This window comes from Aquarana catesbeiana, linkage group LG12, assembly GCF_042186555.1.
Source record: "Aquarana catesbeiana isolate 2022-GZ linkage group LG12, ASM4218655v1, whole genome shotgun sequence".
Classification (NCBI taxonomy): Eukaryota; Metazoa; Chordata; class Amphibia; order Anura; family Ranidae; genus Aquarana; species Aquarana catesbeiana.
The window spans coordinates 77,555,187-77,578,954 of record NC_133335.1 but is presented as its reverse complement, the minus strand read 5'-3'; the positions used below and the strand labels follow the sequence as shown (position 1 = coordinate 77,578,954).

At 44.1% G+C, this 23,768-nt stretch overlaps 1 protein-coding gene across 1 annotated transcript in view; it reads left to right on the top strand.

Moving 5' to 3' along the window:
- Window positions 1-23,006, top strand: part of NPEPPS (aminopeptidase puromycin sensitive) — a 147,184-nt gene extending 124,178 nt beyond the window's left edge. The window contains exons 20-23 of the mRNA XM_073608094.1: window positions 41-148; window positions 15,033-15,188; window positions 15,266-15,313; window positions 21,834-23,006. Of these exons, the coding sequence (XP_073464195.1) occupies window positions 41-148; window positions 15,033-15,188; window positions 15,266-15,313; window positions 21,834-21,986 (465 nt within the window). The 3' untranslated portion in view covers window positions 21,987-23,006. The remainder of the gene's footprint in view (window positions 1-40; window positions 149-15,032; window positions 15,189-15,265; window positions 15,314-21,833) is intronic.
- The last annotated feature ends 762 nt before the right edge of the window (window positions 23,007-23,768 follow it).

The following is a 23,768-nucleotide window of genomic DNA, read 5'->3' as shown; positions in this document are numbered from 1 at the left end:
AAGATGCCTTCTTACTAAAGTTAGTCATCTTTCTTTTCAGCTCCACAAACAAGCTGACATGCAAGAAGAAAAAAATAGAATTGAGCGGGTTCTAGGAGCCATTTCTTCCCCAGAGTTAATCCAGAAGGTGCTAAGTTTTTCCCTTTCGGTGAGTCTTCATCAATTTACTTTTTATGTTTTAATCTTTTAACGAATGTGTGTAGAGATGTTATTTCCAACATTGGCTCTGGTTAAACCATTTTTTAAATAATTATTTTTTGCCTGTTATACTTGCTCTTAAAGTACTTTTAAAGGGTTCTGTATGACAGTCTAAACAAGTCTCAAATCCAGTTACTAAGACCTCGTAAAGTAAACCAAAATCTTCCTTACTTTTCTCTGAACCAAAACCTTCTCCCTAAATCCCCTTTCACACTTGTGCGACCTGAAAGTTGTGCGACTTTGCCGCCACTTGAAGCAATGACTGTGTAATCTTGAGGTATATGGATCTCAAGTAGCTTTAAAGTTGGACCAAAGTAGTGCAGGGACTACTCTGAAGTCGCACAGCTATGAATGGTAATCATTTGAAATCATGGGCTACAACTTGTCATGTGACTTTGCAGTTGCAAGAGTGTGAAAGGGGCCATCCATTGCCCTATAGAGCGGCGGATGTCGGCGAACATGTCAGTTTACAACCGCCAACATTCCGATCATATCCACTAAAAACAATCGGGTGTGGGCCTGTTCCCCGTCCAACTGGTGGATCGGATGACAGTTGGATGTAAATAGACAGGCGGTCCGTTTCCATACAACAGCCCATAGAGGACAACGGGCTGTCCACTCCGCTGATGCAGGGCGGACTTGCCGTCCTCTTTCTCAGCAGGGATCAGAGGAGAGATCCCCTCCTGAGCAGGTGGATACGCTGGCAGACTCCGCCAGTGTAAAAGGGGCCTTACTTGTGTCTTGCATGTTTCCGTTCTCAGACACTGCATCTCACTATGGGAGGGTTTCAGCAACAAAGGCAGTGCTGTCAATTCCCAAAGTAGTGGGCAGGGCTAGATGTAGCCAGCTCCTGACTGATAGACTATGGGCTTCTGAATCGGCAGAGACAATGCTGATAGCCACATACCCTACTACAGTTTCTCATCCCTCTGTAGTGCAAGCAAGCACAGCCTAAGGATGGCAACTATGCTCTGTATATAGAAGCAATGCAGCATCATTGCAATACCCATTACATTCCATGGATGCATTTTCCCAACTTGCTCATTTCCAGGCTAGGGCATCCTTTTCTACCTTCCCTTCCTTAGGTCTTGACCTTGGTATCGGGTGATTTTATTGCCAGTTATGTATTGTTAAAGGTTGCAAGCCTCCATTTTCCAGGGTTTCTGTTGGGAGGTCCTCTTTCCTTTCCACCTTTAGTCTATAAAAGCTTTGGCACCTGTCTGCCTTGCACAGCCTTCTTCCTTAGCTTCTGGATGTGCAGCAGCATTGCCAGGCAAATTCCTGATGTCCTCGTTTCCTGGATATCCCCCATTATATTTTCTATAATCTCTGGTAAGACTGTTCTATCTAGTGGTCTGAAAGGGAACCTTATCCTGAGTTCCCTACTCGTTCAGTGTCCTGTGCATCCTTCATCCTGACAATGCTTGTGGCATTACAATTAGGACCCTGTAGGTCTCGGTCAACCTTGTACGTTCTCTTCCCATCTCTTGAGACCTTGCACATCTAGTGCAATTTTCTACTGAAGAGGGCTTCCTTGTTACCTGTCAGGACTCCTGCAGGGCCGTGGGCCAAGCCATATTTTTCTGAACAAATAGAAGGAACAAATTCTCCTTCTGTTCTCATTAGCTGTGGCACATTTACCTTGGATTCTTCTTCCATGTGGGGACAGACGAGCTGGTTTTCTCCTTGCTTCTTATTGTCCCTTGAGAACTTCACATTTTTCCCTGCCATGTTGTGCCAGCCGGCATTGCATTCTATTTTTTGCTCCTGTTGGTGATTAGGGGCCAGTCATGACATTTACGGCTGTGCCATGTCTCCCCTAGGACCTCTTTCCTTTTCCCTTAACTCCTCATTGGAAGGGAAACCCTTAGGTTTCCTTCCTCCTCTTCTACCTCCCTGGGTGGTCAGCGATCTTCAGGTTCCTGTGCTGTGTGGCTTCCCTTCTACATATTAACCAGTTAATTACAATTGCCCCCTTAGAATACAAAGCATTCTCTGATTGGTTATGGTGGAGATCGTGACATTATTACCCCACCTCTCCCAATCAAAGAATGCCTTGTATGTATTGAAAATGGTGGAAAAAAAGTAAAATGGAGATCAGGAGTTTTTTCAGTTTGTATATATGTAACACTGCTCAGTCTGCCTATGCTGCTTATTTTTAGATTTTTTTTTTTTTTTTTTTTGTATGAGACAATTCTGGGTTTTTACTTTTGTATGTTAAGAGTAATAGAATGGTTCACTTTACCAATGATAATCTGGCTGTGATTGCAGACTCTAATATTCCTAAACATTCAAGAATTTTTTTGTATTAGACTCAGGCTTAAGGTGCAGCAATGCAAGTAGCTTGTTCCAATAAATTACTTTCCTTAATTTTTTTGGGGGGGATCATTTAAAAAAGTCTGTGTCCTAGTTTACCAGTTTTTCTTCTTTGAAACATTAAATTAGTCCTTGACTAAGCTTCTGTTCTGAACAATTGGCCATAGCTGCTTTAAAAATTTTGTTTTTTGGTAAACATAACATTAGCAAAGAAAATTTTTATAAGCTCTCTATTAGAACTCCATACTGTATAGTAGAATTCTGGAGGACAGGCTAAAGTTTAAAGTATAACTAAAGGCAAAACTTTTTTAGTTTTGGATGGAGTAGAGAAGGATTAGAACTTGTTTGTTTTTATTGCTGTCTGTTTCCCCGTTAAGAAGATTCCCCCTATCCTATTTGTCCTCATGGGGACATTAGTTCTGGTGACCTGGAGGTCCCTAAGGAATTGCCTTAATTTGCAGGAATTCCCCCTCACTTCCTGTTTAGCTATGGGACAGGAAGTGAAGGGAAATCTCTGCAATGGGACACAGATGGTAAAAAAATCTGACCGGTTATAACCCTCCCTTACGCTATCCAAAATGAAACACAAGTGTTGCCTATAGTTCTACTTTAAAGTTATGCCATCTTGTTCAGCCTTAAGGTAACTTCAAAGTAATTCTCTAAGATTGAGACTTATTTATTTCTCTCATATCTCCCACTCTCACCTGTACCTTTCCTCCTTCCTTCCCCTTCCTCTGTTGTGTTGTGAGATGAAGGGGAGAGCTCTTGAATGTGTACATAGTACTGTAATTAGCCATCTAATGCTGGTGTGATCACTGGTAAAATGTCCACTTAGAATAATCACTACCCCTAGCAGCTGGTTTAGTACACCAGCCAGTAAGGAGGTGCTTAAATTGCTCTTAAAGTATTATTTTTACGGTGCTGAATGGAGTTTGGGAGGATTAAAACAGCAGTTAGGTTTATTTGCTGCCCATGTCCTCACTGGAGAGATTTACCTTCTATTTGTTGACAATTGTTACTGGCTCTGAAAATGAGGGAAGATCCAAAATGTTATAGTTGTCACTGGAACAAGAGGAGAGTGTAAATCTATCTGAAGTCCAGATAAGGCTAGCCCCCTTCATTCTGAGACCTTGTTTGGTGTGATAATATGTGTGATAGTAAGTCAGAGCTTTGCCCTTTACCCATGTTCCCCAGGGTGCTGTAGTCCAGGTGATGTGTGGGCTGCTACCCTCCTTTGGAGTGTTGCACCTGCGGAAAGCACAGGCTGTGGATCTATTAATGTGCTGCAGCTTGGAGGCACAGGTTGCAGCCCTTTAAATGGTGTCACCCACTAAAGTATGGGCTGCGACACTTAATACCCTAATTTGTCTCATCTCTGTGCTGGTCTATGGAGCCTGTCTTCTAGAAGCTTCTCAAGAGGATACCCTTTGGCAGGGTATGACTCTTTGGTAAATCCATGGACACTTAATCAAGGAAGTCACTGGTGGTAAGCGTACCCTTTCGCCAGGTAAAAAGTAGGCAAAACCACACAACTAATAAGCCCATGGTTCTAAGACTGAGAAGGTGTGTTTATTTTATTTTTTTTCTCAGTCCTCCAAGTCCAAACACAATCCCTAGTTCCGTCAAAAAGCCTATGAAATCTGGCTTTGAGCCCTCCTTCAAAGTGAAGGCCTTTCGGTCCTTCGCAGCTATCTGGACCTAGGACTTTCCAGACCTTTTGGGTCCAGGTCATCATTTCCAGGGGGTTACAAATCTGTGTATGTGGAGAGGAAAGTGTTTGAGGGCATAAAGTGGGCTGGAGGCAAAGACTAGATTATCTGTATGCTTCCCTGCAGCAGCTGCTTTTCCTGGAGTCATTTTCCCCATCCCACCCATGGATAGGCCTTTAGGGTTCATCTTGAACCGTTTTACTGTTCCCAGGGCAGAAGGAGGCATTTGTCCTATCTTGGATCTGAACATTCTCAACAAATTTGAGTCTGGAAATGCGTGTGGAATCTGCCAGGTCAGTCATGCCTCCCTTTAGCAGGGGGATCTCCTGGCTTTCATTGACATCATGCATTCCTACTTGCACACATCCCCATCTTCCACCAATGCTGCCCACATTTTTCTGTCTTGCTTTTACCTATGACCTGTCCGCAGATCCTTTGGTCTTCAGAAATGTGTTTGTCCCTGTTCTTCCATGATCTCATGGTATCCGCATTGTGGGGTATCTGGGCGATCTGTTAAAAAAAAAAAAACTTGGTCCAGGGTCCCATCTGCCTACGCTAGTGGAGAGTGCAGATTCAGAGAAACTTTGAATGGATCCTCATCCTTCAGAAGTCTGTGTTGGATCCAGCTTATCGCCTCGGGAGAAGCTTCTATCTGTTTGCTGTTCGGACCCTTCAGTGCAAGAGCCATCCCTTAATTCACTTTTGCATGAGGGTTCTGGAACTGATGGTGGCAGCTTTCGAGGCAGTTTTTTTGTATAACCAGTTTCATGCTAGGCAGTATAATAGCTTAGCATGAAACTGGTTATACAAAAACACTGGCAGCTTGGGCTAATCAGACCCTGTCTTTGGATCGGCCCTTGACCAATGAGACAGCAATGGCCTCCTCCAACCTTCAGACGCACCATAATTCACGCAGCTCAAAGGGAAGTACACTGGATTCTGGTTTGGGCAGAACCTCACATTTTGGCTCTGACCCCTGTGCACATCACAGGCGTGGAAGATTGGCAGACAAACTTTCTCTGTCCTCAACATCCGGATCCCCATTTTGAAACCTCAGTTTCAGGTGTGGGATGCCGGACATAGGCCTTCCACCATGCATGTTTAACAACAAACTGGCCAGATTTGTCACCAGGAACAGGGATCCTTGGGTCTTTGCAGTGGATGCTTTGGTGGGACCAGTTCATCTTGATTCTGATTTCCCCCTCTGAAGATTTTTCAGAATCACGATTGAGGGCATTCTGGTGATCCTCTTTGTATCATACTGGCCCAGAAGGACGCAGTAATCAATCATAATTTGACTTCTGGCAGACCCTCTGTGGGTGCTTCCAGACCTTCTCTCTTAAGGGCTAGATCTGTTTGTGCTTCATATGCTTTTCAGCATCAGGCCCCATTTCTCAGATTTGCAAGACTGCCACCTGGTCTTCTGTTCACACTGTGTTTTTTTTAGGTTGATGTACAGGCCTCCTCTGATGGCAGCTTCAGCCGCAAGGTGATTCGTCCTAACAACTTTGCTGCCAGTGTCCAGTCACCCAAAGGTAGCTGCATGTCACCCTGTAGTCCAAGGCTATGTACACCAGATTCGATTTTCCGACGACAAAACTGGGCTTTTTCCGAAGGATGTTGGCTCAAACTTGTCTTGCATACACACGGTCACACAAATGTTGTCGGAAATTCCGAAAGTCAAGAACGCGGTGCCATACAATAGAGCTGCACGATTCTGGCTAAAATGAGAATCACGATTTTTTTGCTTAGAGGATAGATCACGATTCTCTCACGATTCTCGCAGCGTAACATCATCTTTCACATTAAAACAAAAAAATTGTGCTAACTTTACTGTTTCATTTTTTTTTTATTTATTGAAGTGTATTTTTTCCCAAAAAATTGCATTTAAAAGACCACTGGGCAAATACAGTGTGACATAAAATATTGCAGCAATTGCCATTTTATTCCCTAGGGTCTCTGCTAAAAAAAAAAAAAAATATATATATATATATATATATATATCTCTAATGTTTGGGGGTTCCAAGTAATTTTTTTTAGCAAAAAATATTTATTTTATCTTAAAGAAGTATCCGAAAAAGATTTAGACTTTAAGTGGTTAAAATCCCTGCATTTAGAGGTTGTTTAAAGCTTGGCAGATTGCCCAGGTTATTTGTTTACACAGAGAACTTTATCCCTTTGATCTAAGAAGGAAGTTAGATACAATGTTTCAAGTTCTAAACTTGGCAGACTGCCTGGATGTTTTCTTTTGACAGCTGAGTGAACAGATAATCTCTCCACTTGTTTATATGAAAGAATCGGCAAACTCAGCAGGAGAGATCATCAGGGGAGGTGAATCGAGATCACGATTTTTTAATTATTAATTGTGCAGCTCTACCGTACAACACGTACGACGAGCCGAGAAAAATGAAGTTCAATAACCAGTGCGGCTCTTCTGCTTGATTCCGAGCATGCGTGGACTTTTGTGCGTCGGAATTGTGTACACACTCGGAATTTCCGACAACAAGTCTTGTCGGAAAATTTGAGAACCTGCACTCGAACATTTGTTGGCGGAAATTCCAACAACAAATGTTCTATGGAGCATACACACGGTCCAACTTTCCGACAACAAGCTCAGATCCAACATTTGTTGCCAGGAAAATCATATCGTGTGTACGGCCCATAAGACTAGTCCAATGTCCTATTATTCTCTATACTCCAAGAAAAGGAATTTGCAGGTGTTTCCGATATGCCTACTTTGCCAAAATCCCAAATGTTTTGTTTTTTTTTGTTTTTTTTTGTTTTTTTTTATAAAAAATAGCCTTTTTTTTTTTTTTTTTTTTTTTTTTTTTGTTGACAGAACCTACCTGTTTGCTTCAGATCTTTTGAAAGTGGACTGATATTTTTTTTTAATTGGAAAAAACCAACTTTATTTGAAAGAAAAACATTTTACAATGTAGTTACTTATGCGAAATAATAAACATTACATTTTTACAGGCATTTTGTGTGAGATTCTTCCTACGTACAAACATGTTAAGGTACAAGGTTATGATGGTGAATACAGCCAGTATATAAGACTACATATCGTTCCACTACCAATACATTTTTACTTGAAGTTTGCCTAGTTTAGACCTTCATTAGAACAGTCATCTTTTATTTTTATCTAAGTAGGTCTGTCTGCGAGACATTAGGGAGTTTTAAGCACATGTTTCTCCATCCTCCAACCATCTATCCCACACCTTTGAGTACTTATGTCCACATTTGCATATACTAACTTTTTAAATGGCAGTGCATCATTAACATCCCTTTTCCATTGACATATGGAGGGAGGCTGAGCCTGCATCCATACCTTAGCTATGCCCTTACGTGCCATAAACAAAGTTTCTCTTAGGAATGTAGCATGGTATTTGTCTATTTCTAGATCTGGCAAAAGTCCCAAAAGACATAGTTTGGGGTCCAATACCACCGGGGATCCCATGTTATCGTGTAAGAATCGGACAATCTGCATCCAATATGTCTGTATGTTTGGGCAGCTCCATATGAGATGGAAAAACGTACCTGGTGCTGCATGACATAAAAGACAGGACGGGTCGTATGTACGGAGAAATTTTGCCTTTTTAAGGGGAGTCGAGTATGCTTTATGTATAATGTATATTTGTGTCAGTCTGTCTGATGTCAATTTGGTCCCTTCCATTATTTCATCCCAGTCTTCTTCCCCTATGGGGCCTATGTCTTTTTCCCATTCCATTTCTGCCTTCTGTGCAATAGCATTTGATCTACTGTTTCTAATCTGTAAGTACAGTGTTGAGATGAGTTTAGAGGGCTCCTCCCCCAGTATTACATCCAGGACTGAGGGAGAATCCGACACCACCTCCATATTTGGTATTTGCATTTTTAGTGCATGGCGAAGTTGCAAGTACTTAAAGGCCATCTGGTTAGGGAGGGTATATTCTTCCTTAAGCACCTGAAATGGCTTAAAGCGGGGTTCCACCCAAATTTTGAACAATATCTGTATGTATTCTCTTCCTTGCCTAGATGCTGACATGCCGTTTAAAAAAAATTTAAATCGCCGTAATTACCTTTTATTTTTCTATTCTTCTTTGCATTTCCTGGTTCTCCTCCCGTGGGAGTAGGGGTGTTTCTAGCCTCTCCCAGACTCCTGGGAGCTAGTCTCAGGCTTCCCAGGATGCCACTGAGCATGTGCGGGAATGAGCGGTGAATGCTGGGAGCACAGCATTCACCACATCCAGGAAATAAATGCTTGTGGGCTTCAAATGCCCACAATGAAGATGGAAACTGCCTGCAGTGAATAATATAAGTTATTCTTTCCAACGAAATCTGACACAGGCAGACATATTACACACAATATGTGAGTATGTAATGCTGAGAAGAAAAGTTTGTGAATGAACTAAAAAGAAAAAAAACGATAGATAGGTGGACCCCCGCTTTAAGTCTAGAGTCAGCACCTGATGAATGTATATTATGCCATATGTAGCCCATACTGTTGAGTCTGACAGGTATTCTAACTCCGGGAGGTGTTTGTTAAACCATAGTGGGGTGTGAGTATGAATTTTCCCAATGTTTTGCTTTTTCAACATGATTTCCCATATTCTTTGATGATGGAGCAACATTCCCATATTATACCTTGGGTGTTTTTTGGTAATTTGTTTCCCTCTAAGAATGCTTGTATCGGGGTGAATGCTGGGTGTCCCAGTTTGTTGCATACTAGGGATCTATAACGTTGCATTTCCTCTTTATTAAAGTGGTACATATGGGAGAGTTGAGCTGCTAAGTAATAATCTTGTAGATCGGGGAGGAACACCCCCCCCTATCTGTGGGGTTCTTTAAAACATGCCAAGCCAGTTTGTGTCTGCCATTACCCCAAACAAATGAGTTTAATATGGCTTCCATTTGTTTAAAGACTTTTAAAGGGATATAAAGAGGGGCATGCCAAATCATATATAGTATTTTGGGTAGTAAAATCATTTTAATTATATTTATACGTCCCATCACCCCCAGTGGCAGCTTGGACCATGTCTGGGTTTTGGACTTTATTAGGTCAAATAGGGGTGTAACGTTTAAGTGTGTGTAGTCTGTTATTGTCCTAGTGACCTCCACCCCTAGGTACTTAATTTTAGATACTCTGGGTAATGGAAGGGTTGGGATTGTTTTTTTTTGGGGGGGGGGGGGGGGGGGGGGATGTCCAGTGGGAGAATTTGAGATTTGTCCCAATTAATACGCAATCCCGAGTAGCTACCCATTTTTTCAATAATTCTTAGTGCAGCCTGCAGTGAAGGTCCTTGGTCCGCCAGATACAGAATTGTGTCGTCAGCATATAGCCCTATTTTATCTACTGTTTGACCTTTTCTCAGTCCCTTAATATTGGAGTCTGCTCTAATGGCAATTGCCAGTGGTTCCGCCGCCAGGGCATACAGTAGGGAGGACAGGGGGCATCCCTGTCTCGTTCCCCTCTCCAGAAGGAATTGCTCCGAAAGCCAGCCATTGACGAACACCCTTGCTTTAGGTGTCTGGTAAAGAAGCTTAACCCACTGCATGAATTGTGGACCAAAGCCATAGTTATGTAGACACTCCCACAGATACGGCCATTCTACGGAATCAAAGGCTTTGGCAGTGTCAAGTGCTACCACCACCCTGGTTCCGGAATTTTCATGCTGAGCCTGTATGTTCATATATAATCTCCTAATATTCATGGCAGTGTTTTTCCCTGGCTTAAATCCTGTTTGGTCAGGATGTATTAACGTGAGTATAGCTGTGTTCAATCTATTGGCCAGTATTTTAGCTAATATCTTTATATCCACCTGTAGGAGTGATATAGGCCTATATGACTCAGGGTAATGGGGATTCTTGCCCGGCTTAGGGAGTACAATTATCTGGGCCTCCTGCATAGATAAAGGGAGCGAATTTGTGTCAAATATGGATTGATAAAGATCCTTGAGTTTAGGTATGAGCGTTTCTGAATATGTTGCATAGAACTCCAGGGGTAGACCATCCAACCCAGGAGATTTAGACTTGGCCAGTTGGGCAATCGCAACGGAGATATCCTGTGTAGTTATGGGTGCATCTAGTAATTTCACTTGTTCTGGTTTTAAACTAGGGAATTGGATAGTATTTAAGTATGCCTGAAGTTCCGTTTGTTTATGCGTAGTACGGGATTTATATAGGTTTTTATAGAATTGTAAAAACTGGGATGCTTCCTGAAAGGGGTCTGTAATACTATTTCCCTCAGTGTCTATTAGGGAGACTACTACCGGGGGCCTGTCGTCCATATGAGCTAAATAGGCCAACAACCTACCCGCCCTCTCCCCCTGTTCATACTCTCTCTGCCTACAGAAAAATATACTTTGCTTGGCCTTTTCAGTACATAGCTGTGTAACCATGCGGGATTGTAATTTTACCCTGTCTAGGTTTTCGGGAGTGGGATTAGAGTTATTAATTGTTTCTAGTTCTTGTAGCTTGTCAGTTGTTAATTGTAGTGATAGATTGGATGCCTGTTTTAGTCTATTTATTCTGGTATTAAGAATCCAACGGGCCTGTTCCTTAAAGTCATCCCAGAATGCATTGAGGAAGGGTGGGATTCTAGGTCTATCCAGGAAATATTTAATCTCTTTCAATGGATTCATGATCTGTAAGGGCCGACAGCCAATGGGGGTTTAGTCTCCATATACGTTTGCGGGGGGGGGGCATTCCCCAGAGATACCGTCACCCAACATGGGGAGTGGTCTGACAATAACCTTGGTGCAATCCCTGACCCCATGACTTTAGGTAGTAAAAACTGGGACACCAGTACAAAGTCTATTCTAGACATGGTATTATGGCTTGTGGAATGGCACGTATATGCTCTGGTTGTTGGGTTTCTGTGTCTCCACACATCCACCAGGGCAAACTCCGTCATGGTGCGAGATAGTCTGGTCTGCGTGGGTGCGCCTAGTGGGACCCCTATTTGTGTCCGTCGGTCTAGATATGGGGACATTGTCCTGTTAAAATCCCCCATCCATATTGCTGGTATTGTCGGGTGTTGCGCTATAAACGCTAGGCCCTCTGTTACAACATCAGATTTATATGGAGGGGGTATGTATCTGGCTATGATTAGCAAGGGGGTTCCTCCAACAATTGCATGAATAAAGATATATCTACCCTGCCGGTCAGTCCCCAAAGAAATCAATTCAAACGGGGTGGATTTAGCCACTAGCACCGTGACCCCCCTGGAAAAGTTCGTATGCGTGCTGTGATATGCCCATCCCACCCAGGGGCGCCGCAGTGCTGCCTGCAGTTAGCCAGTGACATGTGTCTCCACCAGTGCTACAATGTTTACCTTTTGCCTTTTAATAAATGTTAGTATAGCTGTACGTTTAATTTTATCCCGCATACCTCGCACATTCCAAGTCATAAATTTAATATCTGTCCCGTTGGTCATGACCTACAGGGGACACATATACCGGCAGGGTAGTGCACCTCAACAGCACACACTGCCTAATCACTTTAAGAACATCTCTAGAATTCACACAATAACCACATAATTTCAGGTTCTTTTCCCAATACAACAATTTGCGCACAATGGTGTAACATTTCCCAATGCTTTGATCTACTGATCTGGCATTTTCCTTCCCACCCAGCTTTTCACCTCCCTAACTCGGCAAAAGCATACTGTACCCATGAACCATTGTTCGGATTTTCTTCCAGCCTTCCAAACTGACTACTTAAACCAGCAACCGTTACATGAATTAACATCCAGCTGACGTTGGCTGAAGGTGCAGTGCTTGAGGTATTATGAGCTGGAACGTACAAAATAAAAAAGAAAAGAAAAAAATAAGGGTTGTATATAAAGTGGGGGCGATTATTCACTGCGTGAGGCATGGATAAGTCACAGAGGATATCCTATGTGTCTCTTGCTCTGTCTGAGTGAGTCTCTCGCTGCAAAAAAGTATAGTCATCCTAGTGTGCAGGATATAATGGGCCGCAGCCCCGCAGTATCTCCATAAATGCGTTATGAGGGCATTAAAATACACCGGTTGATACACTCTGTAATCCAAGCATTTTTAAATCCAAAGCCGTTTATATATGAGAGTCAGCAAGCTGAGGGTTTCCCCCACCTCCCCAGTGTTGTCGCATGAGGAGCTGACCCTCTGTCTTCAGTAGAGGAAGTCTCTAGTTTCACATTCTGTATTGCTTGGATGGGGGAGGGGAGGGGGTAGAAACAGAAGGAGAGGGAGGCTTTTGAATTTGGTGTAAAAAAATATATATAATAAATGATAGGGTGAAGTTACCCCCCCACATCTAAGGGGAGAATTAGTAGTTAATGGAGCCTGATATCTTCTGCCATTGGCAACAATACTCAGTCTCCGGCCGTATATCCGATCATCCGTCCGGGCGTCCGCGCCGGTCCAACCAGTGTGCTGCCGCCTTCGGGTCTTCAAAAAATATGGCCTTGCCATCCTCCTCCACTCTTAGTCTGGCCAGGAACAACATAGCATATTTAAGGTGTGCCACTTGACATCCTGGAACTGCGCCAGTTTTCTTTGAACTTCATTAGAGAAGTCAGGGAATACCGTGACCTGACCATTGCCCAAAGTAATGTTTCCCTTCTCTCTGGTCAACCTCAGAATTTTGTCTCTATCTTTAAAGTTGAGGAACTTGGTAATGAAGGTCCGGGGGGGGGGGGGGGGGGGGCCTCCCACAGGTGGAGGTTTAGCTGGGATGCAGTGCGCCCGTTCCACTGCGAACATGACCGAGAAGGCTTCTCTTCCAAAGTGTTGGATCAGGAGGGATTACAGATATTCAGCAGGGTTGGAGCCTTCAGCCTTCTCAGGTAAACCGATGAAACGGAGGTTGCATCGTCTTAAACGATTCTCCATATCGTCCTGATGAGCGTGTAGCTGGTGATTCTGGCGCTGCAAGTCCTCCGTAGTGTGGCTCAGGGGATGCAGGATATCCTACGCTGCTCCGATACGTGTTTCGGCCTCGGTTACCCTATCTTTTATTTTAGATAAGTCCTGACGCAGCAGGGAAATGTCAGTCTTGACCTCATCAATTTTAGCGGTGAGTGTCCCCTGCAGCACCGCTATGGCATCCAAGACTTTAGCTGTGTCTGCGCTCTGATGGTCCGTCGTTGAGCACATGCCGTCGCCTTCCCTGGCCTGTAAATCTTGGTCTTGATGGCGGTATTTTGCTAACTTATCCACCGCTTCGGAGGTCCTTTTCGGCGGAGACATGGTTCTCCGCTGCCCCAGTATATGTATCTCAGGATCTTCTCCAGGTGTAGCAAGATGGTCGCTGCACCAGCACCTAGGTTAGAGCCATGCTCCGCTGCCAAATCAGTCGCGGGCTGTGTGTATGGCTACGTTAGGGGAGCAGATGTTCAGAATGTCCCTCCGGGGTGCATCGGATCGTAGACCAGACAGGTATGCCAGAACAACACAATGTCCACTGCCGGGTGCAGCAAGATGGCCGCTGCTTAGGGTGGAAGGGCGAAGCTGCAGCCCTTCCCGGGGGCAGCAGACAGCGTGGGTCACTGTAACCAGGTCCCAAGGTGGTCTGGTGGTGGGTCCAGGAGGTGTGCCGGTGTTAGGCTGCTAGGGGGGCCCAAAACTGTTAACCAGGCCGCCGCAGGGTGCAGCAAGATGGCCGCCGCTCTGGAGACCAGGCCGGAGCCGCGGTCTTTCCTAGATCGGTCAGGGGGTGCCACAAGCTCCAGACACAGGGGATGGTATAGAATTTATCCCCAAGGCTATTCGAAGTGCCCCATGGCCAGGATGGCAACAAGGGGGCCCAAAACAACCATCCAGGCCGCCGCCGGGTGCAGTAAAATGGCCGCTGCTCCGGAGACTAGGCCAAAGCCGCGGCCTTTCCTAAGTATATTACCTGTCCGGAGGCTCCGGGCGGCGCTTCGGCGGTGCAGCAGGCTCCAGAAACAGGGGAAGAAGTTGATTGTATCCCCAGAAGGTAAGTATAGTGTCTGATGGTTAGGAGGTTCACAGGATGGTAGAATCGGAGTTTGGGTCAGCAGAGCTCTCTTCACCTGCGACCTACTCCATTGCTTCCCAGGCCACGCCCCGAAAGTGGACTGATATTTGATCTTGTTACCAAAGCCCCCAGCCGTCTGCAGCCTTGTTATATTGTGGATCTGGAGAAAAAAACTGTACTTTTGCCCGGTGTGCTTCTTTGTGCATAGTTTTGTTTGGAAGTTATATCTTTTGAGACAAAAAAAATTATAATAATCATCCTTGGGTTGCTTTTAATGCACAACACAACCAACTGCCTACCAGCTAACCAACAAAAGCTAGTGTCCCATCCCTTTCTTGCTGCCAAGCTAACTATATAAGATAGTCCTGAAAAATATGGCTATACACATTAACCTTCCCTCACTCTTCCTCTCTTGGAGACCTCTACCCCCACCATCAACAGGCCAACATGTCATTAAACACTTCCCCCAAAAAAACATGACCGGCTATCATTCCAGTTGACCCAAATATACAACATCTGCCTAATATATGCCATTGGTAGCTCTTGTATGCCTTTTCATATCATTTATAATATCAATGTATTTCATTGTTAGCAGCCCCTGTGGGGGCGCTGATTGCTTTTACCCGTTCTATTCTTTCCTGTCATCCAAAAAAAAGACTATGGAAAAACAAACAGACAAAACAGTCCTATTCATGCTCACAATGAAAGCACAGAAGGGATTCTATAGGTATGTGTCAGCGTGGATGTGTGCCACAGCATTAATAGTTAAAACTTTGTACAGCCTAAACTTGAGCTAATAAATCATTTTTTTCTGTGCATGTTCCTAAGGATTTTATTTTGGCTGTGTAGGAAGAGGTACGTCCACAAGATACAGTATCCGTAATTGGAGGAGTTGCAGGGGCTAGTAAGCAAGGCAGAAAGGCAGCATGGCATTTTGTAAAGGATAACTGGGAAGAACTACATAACCGGTACCAAGGCGGTTTCCTCATCTCCCGACTGATAAAAGTAAGTGGATCAGGCAATTATATTTTCATTTGCAAGTGCTAAAGCTTGTGGTTTGACATTCTTATTTCTACTTTAAGCTTTCCGTGGATGGCTTTGCAAGTGAAAAAATGGCTGCAGAAATTAAGGTAAGGAGGTTAAGGGTTGCTTCTTGGTTAAGTTCAGTTTCTCTGAATATGAGGCTAAATTTGTGACCAGTGTGCCCTACTGTGTTGCATAGCTGCAAGTTCTATGGTGCGGTAGTTTCCCACCATAGAATCATTTACTTTGTCACTAGTTCATATTGTTTTTAGGATATTCTTTAGCACATCCAAAATAAATACAGTGAGGGAAAAAAGTATTTGATCCCCTGCTGATTTTGTACATTTGCCCACTGACAAAGGAATGATCAGTCTATAATTTTAGTGATAAGTTTATTTTAACAGTGAGAGACAGAATTGCAACAAAAATCCAGAAAAATGCATTTCAAAAAGTTATAAATGGATTTGCATTTTAATGAGTGACAGAAGTATTCAATCCCCTATCAGTCAGCAAGATTTCTGGCTCCCAGGTGTCTTCTGTACAGGTAACGAGCTGCAGATTAGGAGCACCTCCTAAGGCTCGGTTCACACTGGGGCGACTTGGGATCCGACTTGTACGCCCTCAAGTCGCCCCAGAAATAGTTTCAATGGGAGTGAACGCTAGCGTCTTAATAGACGCTACTGAAGTCGCTCCGACTTCAGAGCGTACTCCCTGTACTACATTGATCCGACTTGGTAGGCGACCTGTACCATAGAAATCAATGGAAGTCGCCTCCAAGTCGGATCTCTCTGTGAAGTCAAGCGACTTTGCAGGGAAAACCCCCCCCTCCCTCCCAGAGAGCTGATTGGCCACAGGCGAAGTCGCCTGTCATGGAGGCGACTTCAAGTCGCCTTGTAATTTGCTGAAGTCGCACTGAAGTTGCGCTGAAGTCGTGCTGAAGCCGCGTTGAAGTCGCGGTACAAAGTCGCGCTGAAGTCGTGTTGCCCCAGTGTGAACCGACCCTAAGGGAGTGCACTTAATCTCAGCTGGTTACCTGTATAAAAGACACCTGTCCGCAGAAGCGATCAATCAGATTCCAATCACTTTACCATGGCCAAGACCAAAGAGCTGTCCAAGGATGTCGGGGACAAAATTGTAGACCTACACAAGGCTGTTATGGGCTACAGGACCATCACCAAGAAGCTTGGTGAGAGGGTGACAACAGTTGGTGCGATTATTCGAAATCGGAAGAAACACAAAACTGTCAATCTCCCTCGGTCTGGGGCTCCATGCAGAATCTCACCTCATGGAGTTTCAATGATCATGAGAATTGGTGAGGAATCAGCCCGGAACTACACAGGAGAATCTTGTCAGTGATCGTAAGGCAACTGGGACCATAGTCACCAAGAAAACAATTGGTAACACTACGCCTGGAAGGGCTGAAATCCTGTAGTGCCCACAAGGTCCCCCTGCTCAAGAAAGCACATGTACAGGCCAGTCTGAAGTTTGCTAATGAACATCTAAGGCTGGGTTCACACCATCGCCAATTGGATGTGGGTTCCCCGCATCCAATTTGCAATAGCAGGGAATTTTGACTGGCTCTCTATGGAGCCGGTTCACATATCTCCGCAGCAGGTCCAATCTGTGGTCTTTTGGTCTGTTTCAGGTCCGAATTCAGCCCAAAATTCGGGCTCAAATCAGACCTGAAACGGTGAACCAGGACACACCAGACCCCTGCTGTGAGCCGGATGTGGCAATTGTGTGAACCCAGCCTGAATGATTCCGAGAAGAACTGGGTTAAAGTATTGTGGTCAGATGATGCTCTTTGGCATCAACTCAACTTGCCGTGTTTGGAGGAGAAGGAATGTTTCCTATGACCCCAAGAACGCCACCCCCACCCCCACCTTCAAACATGGAGGTGGAAACATTATGCTAAAGGGATAGGACAACTTCACCACATCAAATGGATGATGGACAGGGCCATGTACCGTCAAATCTTGGATGAGAACCTCCTTCCCTCAGCCAGTTCATTGAAAATGGGTCGTGGATAGGTATTCCAGCATGACAATGACCCAAAACACATGGCCAGGGCAACAAAGACGTGGCTCAAGAAGAAGCACATTAAGGTCTTGGGGTGGCCTAGCCAGTCTCCAGACCTTAATCCCATAGAAAATATGTGGAGGGAGCTCAAACCTTAGACCCCTTTCACACTGAGCCGCCCCGGACGTCAGCGTTTTAGCAGCGCTATTCGGCCGCTAGCTGGGCGGTTTTATCCCCCCGCTAGCAGCTAAAAAGGGGCTAAATCCGCCCACAAAACGCCGCTACAGCGGCACTTCGCCGGCGGTATCACAGAGCTGCCCCATTGTTTTCAATGGACAGGAGAGGTGTATTCACCGCTCCACCGCTGCAAAGAAGCTGCTGGCAGGACGTTTTGTGACGCCCTGCCAGCGCAGCGCCCCAGTGTGAAAGCACTCTGGATTTCACACTGGGTTTGCAGCTGAGGCTTTTTTCAGGCGCTTTACAGGTGCTATTTTTAGCTCTATAGCGCCTGAAAAACTCCTTAGTGTGAAAGTGGTCTTAAAGAGATTGTAGACCTCTGTGTCACTTTTACCTATAGGTAAGCCTATAATAAGGCTTACCTATAGGTACTGTAAATATCTCCTGAACGTGCGCCGTTTAGGAGATATTTACCTTGTAGTGTACCGATGATGTTTCTTTACTAGCAAGTGCAGTTTACCAAGTGGTTGTGTCTCACATTTATAGTTGCAGCTGTTTTCCTCAAGTTATTTATTGTACCTTTGGGATAGCGCAGTAATTGTTCTAGTTTTGATATAGCAAGTGCAGTGACTGACGTCTCCAGTGTGCATGCGCGGGAGTGACATCACGCGACTCCGGCCAGTCACAGAGTCTGAGGCCCTGGAAGGAAGAGGGACAAAGATGGATGCAGCCACCAGTGGGGACATTGCGGGCTCCGTTTGCAGGTAAGTGCCACATAATGGGCTAGTATGTGATGCATACTAGCCCATTATGCTTTTACTTTGCAGGGAAAAAGAAGTAAAACCCATCAGGGTTTACTTCCTCTTTAATGACTTGTAGAGGATCTGCAAAGAGGAGTGGGACAAAATCCCTCCTGGGATGTGTGCAAACCTGGTGGCCAACTACAAGAAGCATCTGACCTCTGTGATTGCCAACAAGGGTTTGGTCACCAAGTACTAAGTCATGTGCGGAGGGGTCAAATACTTATTTCACTCATTACAATGCAAATCAATTTATCACTTTTTTGAAATGCGTTTTTCTGGATATGTTTGTTCTGTCTCACTGTTAAAATCTACCATTAAAATTATAGACTGATCATTTTTGTCAATGGGCAAACGTACAAAATCAGCAGGGGAGCACATACTTTTTTTTCCCTCACTGTATGTTCTGTCTCTGCAGTAGCTCTATATCATACATTCAGCTAAATGGCAATTCTTTATGCACGCTGGATTGCACACATGTTTAGCTGTTTGTTAATGTCATTCCAGGTTAAAAATACACTACATATAATCCTTACTGGAGAGCCTCTGTACAGCCTCTGTACAGTCATAGAACCTCTCAGAAGCCTGTAACTGGCTAAACATTTGCAAAACACTGTTAAAGTAGAACTCCATCTAAAATTCTGGTGAGAGCTGAAAAGATGAAGTGAAATACACAGCTGCATGGTTCCACTGTTTCCACCTTGGAGAAATGTACATATGTATACTTCATACCCGTGGGACCACTAGGGAAGGTGACTATCACTGTAGTAGTCACCACTGCTAGAGTTAGTCAGTCTTCCGGGTCCTGTGCTGAGCAGCTTCTAGCTAGTGACCACAGGAAGACACTCACACTCACACACACACTCACACTCACACACACTCAAGCACTGTTGCCATTCACAAAACACTTTGAATTTTTTAAATTAATACAGAGTATTCTCTCATTGAACAAGGTGGGGGGGGGGGTTCAACAGGTAAGATCTCCCTACTTGTTCATCCTGCCGTAAATCTGTGAGCCAACTTCCTGTGTTCTCCGTCTCTGTTGACTGTTATCCACATTGTTCCCAGTTGTCTCTGGATTACAGAACACTTCTCTCCCCAATGTCATAAAGAAGAGACAAGGGGAGGTGTTCTGTAGTTCTGTCAGTCCCAACAATGTCCACCTAGGATTGGAAGTATTACTTGCCAGTTTAAAAGGTGAAAACAAATGAAATAAAAATGCAGCCAGTACATAAAAACTTTTAAAATGCAATATATTAAGTTTGTTTGGTTTAGGTGCAGTTTTTTTAAAGAGGGGCCTAGAAAAAACTCATCCATTACTAGGAGACAGTTGTTAAAAAATAGAAGGCAGTACTACAAGGCATTTGACTATACAGGCAGTCCCCGAGTTACGAACAATTCCTACTTACGAACGGCTCTTAATGCCGGCCGCTTGTGCTCCATGCTGGTCCTGGATAAGTGGAGGGCCACCCTGAAAAAAAAAATTACACCAAAAATCCTAAAAAAAAAATAAAAAAAAAAAAAACATTTGGAAAAAAAAAAAAAGTTTAAACTTACCTAAACCCTTGTTGCTAGGCAGTCTTCCTAATCTGCCTCTTCCTTTTCCGTGGCGGCTTCTGCTCCTCGGTGAGCGGCCCCGTTGTCTTCTGGGAACTGTGTGTGTTCCCAGAACACCACGGGGGCCATTCACAGAGCGCCGTGCCGCTCGCGCATGCGCATCAGGAAACTGGCAGTGAAGCCGCAAGGCTCCAGTGCCTGTTTCCCTTACCCTAGGATGACAGTGCCATCGACATGGCGGGCACCCAGGACAGGTAAGTACTTTTTTAAAGTCAGTAGCTACAGTGTTTGTAGCTGCTGACTTTTAATTCTTTTTTTTTTAAGGCTGAAATCCCGCTTTACACACACACACACACAACACACACACCCTTTCCCCCTTCTTAACAGAACACCAGTCAGCTGGAGGGGATATCCTCGCGCCTCCACGTCTCTCATGCATTGTGGTAGCTGCACCTGTCTCTCTTAATGTAGACTTGTCATGATGCTAGAGCTGACAAACAGTATGCGCACACCGGTAAGTTGGCCTCCACCCAAAAGTAAAAAATATAATATTAAGTCCAATAAAAAGATGTCCATCCACTTTGGCAAGCTGTTCCAAGAGCAGAAGCAGGCTCTGTCTGTATGCACAATAAAGAAAGAGAAGAAAAGCTCCTCCTATGTATAGTAGGACCGATCCCTTTTATTAAACACAAATTGGACCACTCAAATGTTTAAAGTGGTATTAAACCTTCATTTATTTTTACTTAAAATAACAAACATGTCATATGTCCCTGCTCTGTGCAATGCTTTTGCACAGAGCACCCCGATCCTCTTCTTCTGGGGTCCCCGCCAGCGCTCCATGGGGGCACCCGTATGTGGTCATTCCTGAGCCCCGCTGCTGTGTCCATTGACAGACACCGTGACTCTGCTCTGACCCCTGCTCACGTGTCACAGCCTTTGATTGACAGCAGCGGGAGCCATTGGTTGTCTCTGCTATCAATCTGCTGGATGAACGAGACAGCAGCAGGAGCTGCTGTACCTGTGCACATCGCTGGATCAAATAGGGCTCAGGTAAGGAGAAGGGAAGTGGAGAAGCTGTAGCACAGAAGGTTTTTCACCGTAAGGCTTTAAAACTACTTTATAATACGAAAAGCTCACCTATATACTAGCTGGGACGAAGATGGATTCTCCGCCAAATCTGTGCCGTGGGAGAAAGCCAGTGTCTTCCAGTCGGGAACCACGGTGGAACACAGCATATGTGGATGACTTTGCCATGTGAGGGGAGGCAGCGTGTTTTGGAGCAATACGCATTGCTATATCCAGGTGCTTCCTTTTTTCTTTGTAACACTGCAAATTTAGGATACCTTCACTGTACATACAGGTAATCCTTATGGGCTTACCTGTACGTACACGTTAAAAAAATGCTTTAACTACTGCTTTAAGTAGATTTAGAGGAGTGAGTGTTAAGGTGCTGGAGGCATGGCAAAAGCTCAACTAGTGCAACCTGAAAATTGCTCTCTTGCCCTGAGTTTTCAGTGCTAAAAGGCTAACTCCTGGTAGGTGCCTTCCTGATAGTTTAGGCCCAAAAAACAAAGGTAAAAATACCCCTTGACCCCTAACCCTCCCTTCTCAATTAACTCTCGCCTCACCTGAACTCTAAAATGTAGCATAACCCATATTGTAATACTCCTGCCTAATATTTAACATAAATGTTTACCTTTTATTCTTAACCGAACGTTAAACCTAAAACTTTACCTTTACCCTAACCTACACCATTTCTAATCCATACAACTCTTCTGTTTATCAAAAGTACCAAGCTTTTCTGCATCAGGACCTGCCCTGGAATTACAAATTGCCTACAAAGAGCAGGGATTCTGATTCCAAAAATGTTTCTCCCTTCATACTGTGCAGTCTTACAACACAGCAAGTTTGGCTGGATCTTGAGAGTGATCTTTATTACTATTCAGATTACCAGCACATTGTCTGTTATCAGTGCAGGTTTGGCTTATGTTGGTGTTTGAATATAAAATAGGCTGAATAGTTTGAGATGTTTTTTTGCGCTCCCATTACTTGTTTTCTGCTTTTTTCACACTAGGCATTTTTTGAAGCTCATCCAGCGCCCTCTGCTGAGCGAACAGTGCAACAGTGCTGTGAAAATATAGTCTTGAATGCTGCCTGGCTGAAGAGAGATGGTGATGCCATGCACCAATATTTACTACTGCGCAAGTCGCCTTCATCTGCTGTGTGAATGTGCGCAGTCATTCCCATCCGCCTGCTGTCTCACCGCCCCAACAGGCTAGACCCTAGGCCCCCTCCATGGGAGGCTCTGTACTTGTCCTCCCTCATCCCTCAACACCCTTCCACCTACTGGGGAGCTGGTCCGAAAACAGAAACCCATGTCAGCTCCTGCTTAGTCCCCAACCAACTCCTTAGGGATTTTATTAAATTGCTCTGTCAGTCTGTACATATGGGAAAAAAAATAACAGCATCGAGCTGCTAACTGTGAATCGCCCATAAACCTTCAGAGGAAATTCTGCCTCAGAGTAGACCAGGGGAGGGACTTTTCTATTGGCTTATGTGAGGCAGATATATCTGGCACCACTGTAGGTGGTTATCTATGAGAAAAGGGAGCGCAACCTGACAAGTTATTACAGAGTGTGAATTAGCCAAGACCAGGTTTGGAAAGTGGCTGGGTATATAGACAGTTCTTTATTTTTGATGAGGGGTCATCCCCTCCTGTTTGCTCCCTTAATTACCTCTTGTATTTCCCATCATAAGAATAATGTAACTGTTGGTTTCCTGTTTGTCTGTTTTGGAGTTTAACCCATTGTTCTGGAAGGAATATTTAATCTTGGGGGTCTGAGCTCAATACATTCTCATGCCCAGGGTTCCCAACTTTTCAGTGGCCTGGACCATTAACCCTTTCAGTACTGAAAAGCCTTGTGCAGTGGCAGCCTGTTTGGTGCTGATGGACTTGTCCTTAATTTTAGATTTAACTATGCTAAAGAAGAACAAGGTGAACTGCCTGTGCTCCTGTTCTTAACATCTGTCCTCTGCCTATCCCCTCCTTTTCCTTCATAAATTCTAGGTTTCCCAGATTGTGGGATTGTGAAGCCTAATGGCATAGTGGCAGGGCCATGGGCCTTGGTTCTCAGACTTGCTTACCGGATTCCTTTTTTGTGCTATTGTTTTAAATCACAAAAATAAAAACTATTAAAAAAAAAAACAGTTGGCGTTAATAAAGATAAAATGTGAGTGTGTAACAGAACAGTGGTCTTTCTCTATCATTTATACCAACACTTAAAGGGTGTTGATTTTGCATTTTGTGTGTTTTAAAGGCATTTCCAGTTTTACAGTCAAATTTGAGAAAACCCCCACTATGTTTGGGTTCCCATTCACACATGATACCTAAAAATGTTTTCATTTCTTTCATATCGTTCTAGTTGTTTCTTTGGAGCAGGTTTATTCTTAGGTCTTCAAGGTTTACTGAACAATTTCAAGTAGTTTGCAACTGATAATGAGATCTGCCAGCACAGTGCTGCGTTAATTCTAATAAACACAACTCTACAGCCTCTTTCTTAACATTACATAGAAGGGGAAAGGTAGGTAGGATTTTTAAAACAACTAAAAAGGTAACCAGAAATGTTTTGTTTTTATTTTCTTACTTTATATCTAGTGTGCTATGAGCATGCAGCCACTGTCTTGCAAGAGCTTCTCCCCATATCTATCATACATGTTTTGCCATGCTGGATTTACTCTTTATCTTACCCACTTGAGCCTTCTGACTTGCCAATGCTGGATGTTTCATTGTGCACTATGTCTCCCTCCATGAACCCACAGATGTTTCTACTAGGTTGAGGTGCCACAGATTGGATGAAGATGGTGCTCCTCCCACCTCCTAAAAATTCCTTAAAGTGATTGTGAACCTTCATTTTTTTTTTTTTCCCTGTTTCAATAGTTTTAGGTTTAAAAGAGAATACAGTTATACATAACATAAACACATGTGCATCCGGATGATTGCACAAGGATA